Source organism: Brassica rapa, chromosome A09, assembly GCF_000309985.2.
Source record: "Brassica rapa cultivar Chiifu-401-42 chromosome A09, CAAS_Brap_v3.01, whole genome shotgun sequence".
Taxonomy (NCBI): Eukaryota; Viridiplantae; Streptophyta; class Magnoliopsida; order Brassicales; family Brassicaceae; genus Brassica; species Brassica rapa.
The window spans coordinates 5,158,054-5,169,389 of NC_024803.2; the positions used below are offsets into that span (position 1 = coordinate 5,158,054).

The following is an 11,336-nucleotide window of genomic DNA, read 5'->3' on the forward strand; positions in this document are numbered from 1 at the left end:
AGTTTTCGGTAAATGCTCTATTATGAAGCCTATAATCTTTAAATTTGTTTTAAAATTTAAAACCACATTATACCTTTGTATTAATGTATGATAAACTTCTTTTCATGGTACATGGACATCGTTCTAATTTTTTATCCATTAATTTGCAAAACTGCAAATACTCCCTAAATCATTGGACTAACCACTATAAATTGCTATTCCCTAGAGAAACAAGACAACAAAGGTTCCAAACCTCTTTGAAATTCATCATATGTTATTACATGATTCAATATGTATTAACAGTATTGTCAAATTTTTGAATTTTTCTCAAAATCTATGTGTACCCCCCTACGAAAATAGTGAGTTTTCGGTAAATGCTCTATATATGAAGCCTATAATCTTTTAATTCGTTTTAAAATTTATAACCACATTATACATTTGTATTAATTATGATAAACTTCTTTTCATGGTACATGGACATCGTTCTAATTTTTTATCCATTAATTTAGCAAAACTGCAAATACTCCCTAATCATTGGATAACCACTATAAAATTGCTATTCCCTAGAGAAACGGAGACAACAAATGTTCCAAACCTATTTGAAATTCATCATATATTATTACATGCTTCAAATATGTATTAAAACAGTATTCTCAAATTTTTTGATTTTTTCTCAAAATCTATGTGTACCCCCCTACGAAAATAGTGAATTTTCGGTAAATACTCTATATATGAAGCCAATAATATTTAAATTAGTTTTAAAATTTGAAACCACATTTTACCTTTGTATTAATGTATGATAAACTTCTTTTTAAGGTACATGGACATCGTTCTAATGTTTTATCCATTAATTTAGCAAAACTGCAAATACTCCCTAAATCATTGGACTAACCACTATAAAATTGCTATTCCTTATAGAAACGGAGACAACAAAAGTTACAAACCTCTTTGAACTTCATCATATGTTATTCCATAACTCATATATATATTAAAACAGTATCCTCATATTTTTTGAATTTTTCTCAAAATCTATGTGTACCCCCCTACGAAAATAGTGAGTTTTCGGTAAATGCTCTATATATGAAGCCTATAATCTTTAAATTTGTTTTAAAATTTAAAACCACATTATACCTTTGTATTAATGTATGATAAACTTCTTTTCATGGTACATGGACATCGTTCTAATGTTTTATCCATTAATTTAGCAAAACTGCAAATACTCCCTAAATCATTGGACTAACCACTATAAAATTGCTATTCCCTAGAGAAACGGAGACAACAAAGGTTCCAAACCTCTTTGAACTTCATCATATGTTATTACATGATTCAACTATGCATTAAAACAGTATTGTCAAATTTTATGAATTTTTCTCAAAATCTATGTGTACCCCTATGAAAATAGTGAGTTTTTGGTAAATGATCTATATATGAAGCCTATAATCTTTTAATTTGTTTTAAAATTTAAAACCACATTATACCTTTGTATTAATGTATGATAAACTTCTTTTCATGGTACATGGACATTGTTCTAATTTTTTATCCATTAATTTAGCAAAACTACAAATACTCCCTAAATCCTTGGACTAACCACTATAAAATTTATATTCCCTAGAGAAACGGAGACAACAAAGGTTCCAAACCTCTTTGAAATTCATCATATGTTGTTACATGATTCAACTATACATTAAAACAGTATTGTCAAATTTTTTGAATTTTTTCTCAAAATCTATGTGTACCCTACGAAAATAGTGAGTTTCGGTAAATGATCTATATATGAAGCCTATAATCTTTTAATTCGTTTTAAAATTTATAACCACATTATACATTTGTATTAATTTATAATAAACTCATTTTCATGGTACATGGACATCGTTCTAATTTTTTATCCATTAATTTAGCAAAACTGCAAATACTCACTAAATCATTAGACTAACCACTATAAAATTGATATTCCTTAGAGAAACAGAGACAACAAAGGTTCCAAACCTCTTTGAACTTCATCATATTTTATTACATGATTAAAATATGTATTAAAACAGTATTCTCAATTTTTTTGAATTTTTCTCAAAATCTATGTGTACCCCCCCCCTACGAAAATAGTGAGTTTTCAACAAATGCTCTATATATGAAACCTATAATCTTTTAATTCGTTTTAAAATTTTTAACCACATTATAAATTTATATTAATTTATGATAAACTTCTTTTCATGGTACATGGACATCGTTCTAATTTTTTATCCATTAATTTAGCAAAACTGCAAATACTCCCTAAATCATTGGACTAGCCACTATAAAATTGCTATTCCCTAGAGAAACGGAGACAATAAAGGTTCCAAACCTCTTTGAAATTTATAACCACATTATGTATTAGACTAACCACTATAAAATTGCTATTCCCTAGAGAAACGGAGACGACAAAGGTTCCAAACCTCTTTGAACTTCATCCTATGTTATTACATGATTCAACTATGTATTAAAACAGAATTGTCATATTTTTTGAATTTTTCTCAAAATCTATGTGTTAACAACCCCTACGAAAATATTGAGTTTTCGGTAAATGCTCTATATATTGAAGCCTATAATCTTTAAATTTTTTTAAAATTTAAAACCACAATATAATTTTGTATTAATGTATGATAATCTCTTTTTCATGGTACATGGACATCGTTCTAATTTTTTATCCATTAATTTAGCAAAACTGCAAATACTCCCTAAATCATTGGACTAACCACTATAAAATTGCTATTCCTTAGAGAAACGGAGACAACAAAGGTTCCAAACCTCTTTGAAATTCATCATATGTTATTCCATGATTCATATATGTATTAAAACAGTATTCTCAAATTTTTTGAATTTTTCTCAAAATCTATGTGTACCCCCCTACGAAAATAGTGAGTTTTCGGTAAATGATCTATATATGAAGCCTATAATCTTTAAATTTGTTTTAAAATTTAAAACCACATTATACCTTTGTATTAATGTATGATAATCTCCTTTTCATGGTACATGGACATCGTTCTAATTTTTTATCCTTTAATTTAGCAAAACTGCAAATACTCCCTAAATCATTAGACTAACCACTATAAAATTGCTATTCCCTAGAGAAACGGAGACAACAAAGGTTTCAAACCTCTTTGAACTTCATCATATGTTATTCCATGATTCATATATGTATTAAAACAGTATTCTCAAATATTTTGAATTTTTTTCAAAATCTATGTGTACCCCCCTACCAAAATAGTGAGTTTTCGGTAAATAATCTATATATGAAGCCTATAATCTTTAAATTTGTTTTAAAATTTAAAACCACATTATACCTTTGTATTAATGTGTGATAATCTCCTTTTCATGGTAAATGGAAATCGTTCTAATGTTTTATCCATTAATTTAGCAAAACTGCAAATACTTCCTAAATCATTAGACTAACCACTATAAAATTGCTATTCCCTAGAGAAACGGAGACAACAAAGGTTTCAAACCTCTTTGAACTTCATCCTATGTTATTACATGATTCAACTATGTATTAAAACAGAATTGTCATATTTTTTGAATTTTTCTTAAAATCTATGTGTTAACCCCTACGGAAATATTGAGTTTTCGGTATATGCTCTATATATTGAAGCCTATTATCTTTAAATTTGTTTTAAAATTTAAAACCACAATATAATTTTGTATTAATGTATGATAATCTATAGTACCCCCCCTACGAAAATAATGAGTTTTCGGTAAATGCTCTATATATGAAGCCTATAATCTTTTATTTCGTTTTAAAATTTATAACCACATTATACATTTGTATTAATTTATGATAAACTATTTTTCATGGTATATGGACATCGTTCTAATTTTTTATCCATTAATTTAGAAAAACTGCAAATACTCTCTAAATCATTGGACTAACCACTATAAAATTGCTATTCCCTAGAGAAACGGAGACAACAAAGGTTACAAACCTCTTTGAACTTCATCATATGTTATTTCATGATTCATATATGTATTAAAACAGTATTCTCAATTTTTTTGAATTTTTCTCAAAATCTATGTGTACCCCCCTACGAAAAGAGTGAGTTTTCGGTAAATGCTCTATATATTGAAGCCTATAATCTTTAAATTTGTTTTAAAATTTAAAACCACATTATACATTTGTATTAATGTATGATAATCTCCTTTTCATGGTACATGGACATCGTTCTAATTTTTTATCCATTAATTTAGCAAAACTGCAAATACTCCATAAATCATTGGAATAACCACTATAAAATTGCTATTCCCTAGAGAAACGGAGACAACAAAGGTTCCAAACCTCTTTGAAATTCATCATATGTTATTACATGATTCAACTATGCATTAAAACAGTATTGTCAAATTTTTTGAATTTTTCTCAAAATATATGTGTACCCCCCTACGAAAATAGTGAGTTTTCGATAAATGATCTATATATGAAGCCTATAATCTTTTAGTTTGTTTTAAAATTTATAACCACATTATACATTTGTATTAATTTATGATAAACTCCTTTTCATGGTACATGTAAATCGTTCTAATTTTTTATCAATTAATTTAGCAAAACTGCAAATACTCCCTAAATCATTGGACTAACCACTATAAAATTGCTATTTCCTAGAGAAACGGAGACAACAAAGGTTCCAAACCTCTTTGAACTTCATCATATTTTATTACATGATTCATATATGTATTAAAACAGTATTGTCAAATTTTTTGAATTTTTCTCAAAATCTATGTGTACCCCCCTACGAAAATAGTGAGTTTTCGGTAAATGCTCTATATATGAAACCTATAATCTTTAAATTTGTTTTAAAATTTAAAACCACACTATACCTTTGTATTAATGTATGATAAACTTTTTTCATGGTACATGGACATCGTTCTAATTTTTTATCCATTAATTTAGAAAAACTGCAAATACTCCCTAAATCATTGGGATAACCACTATAAAATTTCTATTCCCTAGAGAAACGGAGACAACAAAAGTTCCAAACCTCTTTGAAATTCATCATATGTTATTACATGATTCAACTATGCATTAAAACAATATTGTCAAATTGTTTTGAATTTTTCTCAAAATCTATGTGTACCCCCCTATGAAAATAGTGAGTTTTCGGTAAATGATCTATATATGAAGCCTATAATCTTTTAATTTGTTTTAAAATTTATAACCACATTATACATTTGTATTAATTTATGATAAACTCCTTTTCATGGTACATGTAAATCGTTCTAATTTTTTTATCAATTAATTTAGCAAAACTGTAAATACTCCCTAAATCATTAGACTAACCACTATAAAATTGCTATTCCCTAGAGAAACGGAGACAACAAAGGTTCCAAACCTCTTTGAACTTCATCATATTTTATTACTTGATTCATATATGTATTAAAACAGTATTGTCAAATTTTTTGAATTTTTTTCAAAATCTATGTGTACCCCTAATGTAACTGGACAAGTTTTGTTAGTTTACAAATAATAAAGTAAAATTCATGGCCAAGATCAAATCAATATTTACGTTTTCTTGCAAGAGTTTGTGAAAGTGGCATACATGTAGTTGGGATCATATGAGTTTATTGTAATAATTTTTATCAGTACTCAATACCTTAATAAAAATAACTGCAAATTTTATTTAAAATAGAATGATTGTCCATTGTAGAAAGAGTGGTTATTGATTAACAATATATAGTATGTTTTGAAAAAAATATTAATTTTGGTGTTACTAGTGTAAAAATATAAGATTTTCCATAGATAGATACTCTCTCCGTATCACTTTAAGTGGTGTTTAGAGATTTTAATTTTGTTTCATATTATGTGATGTTCTCGTTATTCTAGATAAAATTTAATGTCATTAAAAAGTTGTGACCAATTATAAAATATTGTATTTTTTCTTATTGGTTAAACTAATTTTATTTTAATAGTTTTAACTGAAAGTTTGAATTGTTTATTTTAGTAAAAACAAACAAGCTCGTGATTATGGAATGTGAAACGCGAGGTTCAGAAATTCAGAAGGCCAGATCCTTGATTTTCTTAGCATATCTCAGAATGAATTCATTTCCTTGATAAAGTAATAAACAACTAATTGTAAGTATTTTACGTCGTTGTCCCTTCGGGGACATCCGATAAAATTGGAACCAAGTATTTTACGTTAATAAACTAAGAAAATGCGAAGAGGAAATTTAGCTTTCTCACTGCAGAAACAATTTATTGATCAAATCCCAATCTTTGAGAATAGTCTCTATGTTTCATGAGTACAGTTTTAGTCATTAAGTGTTTAAATCGAATTTTGTCATGTACGTATACGTACTAACAAAATACTATGCACACGTTTTACTACCACTAAAATTTAGGAATGTGTGTTATTTATTATACGTAAAAATAAACTAACAAAATAGTAAGAAATTTATTCAGCTAAACTTTGTTAATTTCAAATTATATATATATTAACGAACTTGCGTTACAAATTTGCAATAGAGAAATATTTTACATGTATGCATGGTGTTTGCATATTTATAGGGTGTTGATAAATGATAATCTCAAAGCACACAAAAACACTTAGGAGATTTTTTTTTTTTTTTTGAAACTCACTTAGGAGATTTCCAACCCATAACACCACTTTAATGTTAAAATCATACTATTTTAGTGTGGTTTCCAAACAAATCTTTTTTAAATCTCTAATACAACTCTAAAATTCTATTTTAATGAGATTTTTTTTGCACAAAATATCTCCAACACAGCATTAAAAATTATATTATTTTAGTTTGTACTATATAAAGTCTTCTAAGTCGCGCTCTGATTTAATAATATGAAATGAGAAATTTGCAGGGACTTATTTTAGAAAAACAAAGTTGATGAACAAATTAAAGTTAGTCATCGAAAGTGCATGATCGTAGCATATATAGGGAAGGGGACTGGGAGGACAAGACATGACTGCAGGAGTCAGTGTCTCGTTTGCTGCGAGCAACTACGAAGAAAGACACTCTTCCTCTTCTTACAACTCTCGATCGTTCTTTTCATAAGACTACAAGTTTATAAAACATATAAACATATATCTTTAGTTTTGTTGGGTCGATCCACATTTTTTTATAAAACATATAAACATTTGATTTTTTTTTATCTTTTTGAACATTAAACATTTGTTTTTTAATAATTGTAAACAACAACTTTCGAGGAAGTCATGAGAACAATCCACGAACGTGGGCATCAATAGACGCATGGCTCCATGTCATTGCCCCTCCTCCCTCCGGCAACGCGTGCCTCTTGCGCTCTCTCTCTCTCCCTCTCTCCAATTGCGTTGTTGAAACCCACATTAGTGAGCACGTTTGTTTCTTTATTGTGGTTATAGAAATAAAATTATTAGCTAGTTTTTTTCTTGCATAAACTTTGCAAATTACTAGCTAATTGTCACATGTTACATGTAACATATATAACAGGTCGTTACATTTGTAAATACCAATATATATACTTATTATATGGAGACTGGTTAATTTGGTTAACAAAATTAGAAGAAAGAGGGTTAGTGGCTAGGTTTGTAATCTGATTTTAACATAATATATTTATCTAAATACTTCTCCTTTTTCTCATCAACTGTTCAACTGTTCAACTGTTAGTGCTTATACATATCATCAAACATGTATGCAGGGGCGGACGCAGAGAGGAGTTGGGTGTGGCCCTTGCCCCACACAAAATTTTGTATTCTCTTCAGTAATTAGCTTATAATTTATCTAAACGACCTTAATGTATATATTCTTTATAATGTGTGCCCCATACTCATTAAGTTGCTGGATCCGCCCCTGCATGTATGTACTCATGAACATAAGTACATAACGTTGCGAGTAAAACCCTACGAAATAGGAAACTCGCTTGGAGACTATGCAAGTGGTTTGAACTCCAGTAACAAGTCCTTAAAGCTCTATCTAAATTCATCTAATAGTGAAGCAAATGAAAGCCAAAACATCCATCCGGACGATCTATCATACAAACCATATATATTGAATTTGTCGCAAAAAACTATACCGATTACGCTAAAAGGGGTGATTCATCATCAAAAACACAATACAGAAGAATTCCCAATATCTTATTTTTATGTACATTGATGATTTCTTAATGATCTCTCATCGTAATATTTAATTATGATTAGTGAGTTGTAAACGATTTGACACCGTTCTCGTTACAAACACTAAGAATTTGACTTTATATAGAAGATAAATTAACACAAAACGGCCAACTCTAAAGCCATGTGGCATATTAAATTTAAATTTGACATAACATGTAAACTCAACGGGATAATAGTTTTAGATTTTAGAAGAATAAAAGTCGGACCAGGAACATTTAACCAGAAAACGTTTTATAACATAATACTAATAATTATTGTAATTATTACATATAGAAGAATTATTTGGTCACTTTTATGTGTGTTCGTAGATACGGTAGAGATCAGATTCTGTTGGGACAGTTTTAAGTCCTTTGAACAGTTCGAAAGGACATCCTCGACCAAAATCCTACGGCTAAGATCTCTCTTCCCATACTATTCTAGCATACCTACGTAGGGATTATACATATTAGTAATCATACTTCTTTCTTTGTATAGTGAATTAATTATAAATATATTAAGACAACTGGGTTTGTTGATTTGTTAGTCTGGCTTGCATGTGCTTCAAACTCAGCAAGATTTAAGACATTCCGCGTTACTTCTTAATCAGCATTATTATCGAATCATATTTTTATAAAGTATTGTAATTTATTAGATGTAAAGTCTCCAACAACCACTAAATTCACCACTTATTTAATTCACATTTATTTGACAATGAATACAAACACACTTGCAAGGATTTTACAAAACAAAAAGAAACTCTACCAAGTTCCGATTATTAGCTATTCATGATATATATCAAGATGGTTACATAGTATATAATTTCGGACCAACAATAAAAAAAAAACATGATTCATATATAGACATATATAAACCTTAAGTCATGAATATTATTGTTATTCTAAACTTTATGGATGAATTTTGATAATGTGGATATGTGATGGATCTGAAATTGAATCTAATATTGTCTCATCTGTCAAGCATGTATGTCTACAATTATGTAGACATACATATATAAATATGTAAACAATCACTTTAATTTTTGTGATATGGGAGAAAAAGATTAATCAACGCTTTCAAAAACAAATGATTACTTAAACCCTTTTTATAATCATTAAATTAGAGCACATTCTTTAAAAACCAGTATATACAACTACGAAGAATGTGAGTCACCAATTCAAATCTCTTCTGCTTGATCTCAAGCTCATTATTCTCTTCATAAACAGACGCCTTCTAATGTTCTTCATCATAGAATCAGCTTCTAAAGCTATAATTGGTTCAGGTTAGTAATAATAATCCTTCTAATTATCTTTTATTAGTTTGATAATATTTGTTTTCATTTCTTCATCAGTTTGTTGTATATAAATCAATAGTTAAATTCACTTCGATTGAACACCTCTATTATTAATCGCACCAAACTTGACATCAATTCTTACTGTAAAAACCAGAAAAGTCCATAAGAATGTAAGCGAATCATATTAATGAAAAGACAAGATTAACATGCGTGTAAGAGAGAACATGAACCACCAAATTGATTTTTGAAAGTACGATAAATATGTGTGAGATTTTCTAGATACATGAAGATATTTTTGTGCATGTGTGCTCAGATCTATAACATAAGTGGCTAAAAATTGCAGAATCTAAATCAAGTACTAGCTGACAAAAGTCAGTATATATATTCTTTTTTTGTCACAGGTTATTACAAAGCGAAGTTCCAAGTTCGTTAATCTTCTTGAGATCTTGACATTCCTTGGAACATGGAGAAGCTTCTTAATCCTTACGAAAAGCAATACATGAAAATGGCTATGCTCAAACATGAAGAAACTTTCAAGCAACAGGTAATATAATTACTGATCATCATTAGTAGATTCTAATCTATTTCAGCCTACGTCATCATATATATGAAAATGAAAATAAATATATGTTTCAAATGCATTTTCAGGTAAATGAACTTCATAGGCTATATCAAGTCCAGAAGATCTTGATGGAAAACATGCAGATCAACAAGGGAAATAATGTAAGCTCAGGACTAGAGACTTTCAACAGAACAGTTGACCATGAGACTGACCGGTTGGCGAGAAGAGATTCCGGTGGTAATAATACAGATATTATGGACGAGAGTGAGATCGAGCTAACGCTTGGACCTTCATGCTACAGTGGTGAGTTGATGAGAATGAACAAGAAGAATAAGAACTCTTTGCCGGAGATGATTGACGAAAATTTAAATTCCGATGGCTGGAGTTTCTGGTCGTCTTCGACAGGGTCAAGCAATAATAATCACAACAATCTTGAAGAACAAGTAATCCAAGAGAAGTTGATGAAACATCAGAATCAGAAGCAGCCATGGCTTCGAGCATTGACCTTGAATATTATTTAATAGTATATAATATTCATATTAACTAGTATATTCTGAAATAGATTTGCATTTTTTTTTCTTTTTCCAATTTAGTAGGGTTTTTTTTTTTTTTAACACGCCTCTTATCAGGTGCTCTTTTTAAGGTTTACAAGGATTTTCTTCTTTTTAGTAGTTATTTTCTAGGTTTCTTGTATGTCTAACTTTGCTTTTTTTTTGAAACTAATGTCTTACTTTGGTTAGGAAGATATTAATTATTTCTGAGTTCAACAGAAATGTGCATTGCCAGACATTGTCATATTCAGATTATAGTTATATATATATCTACATAAGGTTCGATCTTTACATTATACACACAAAATGGAAAAAGAAATTGTATTATTTTTATTATAATTAGTAATAAATGAACAATAGAGAAGAAGATACAAAAGGGGCCAATGATGAAGTGGTTGTGGGACAAGAACATGCACTTCGTACTGGCATGTTCCCTTCAGACTTCAAGCATCGCCTACTTCCTCTGATTTAGTTCGGATAATTATATTATAATTTCCAAAATAAAGGAAATAATTATATTATATACATGACCCACAATCTTGTGTGAGATCATTGTCAGCTTTAGAATCCCAAGTTCTCGGTATCTAACTATGTATGATATATCCTCAGAAGCTCCATAGGTAAAGTTTATCTTACATATCTCAACTGTACATATATGGCTGTAAATGGTGTAATTGTAATATTTTGATGAATTGAACAAGCTGAAATTACTTGTTACAAAAAAAAAAGAAGAAGATGAAATTACTTTCATTCAAGAAGACATTACCAGCTTTATGTACAAACAAAAGAAATCAAATGTCTATAAGTTGAAGACAAAATAAAAGATCCCTTGAAGCAAAACTTAGATGTCC

General features: G+C 29.1%; 1 protein-coding gene and 1 long non-coding RNA gene across 2 annotated transcripts; one reads left to right on the top strand and one right to left on the bottom strand.

Annotated features, from left to right (window-relative positions):
- Positions 1 to 9,140: 9,140 nt before the first annotated feature.
- Positions 9,141 to 10,236, bottom strand: LOC103837753. The gene is made up of 2 exons (XR_626948.3): positions 10,147 to 10,236; positions 9,141 to 9,854 (listed from the first exon to the last, which is right to left on the bottom strand). It is a non-coding gene; the product is annotated as an uncharacterized LOC103837753 (long non-coding RNA).
- Positions 9,780 to 10,772, top strand: LOC103837754. Its single transcript, XM_009114129.3, has 2 exons — positions 9,780 to 9,916; positions 10,021 to 10,772. Exons 1-2 carry the CDS (start codon positions 9,836 to 9,838, stop codon positions 10,453 to 10,455), a joined length of 516 nt encoding a protein of 171 aa, XP_009112377.1. The 5' UTR covers positions 9,780 to 9,835; the 3' UTR covers positions 10,456 to 10,772.
- Positions 10,773 to 11,336: the final 564 nt, after the last annotated feature.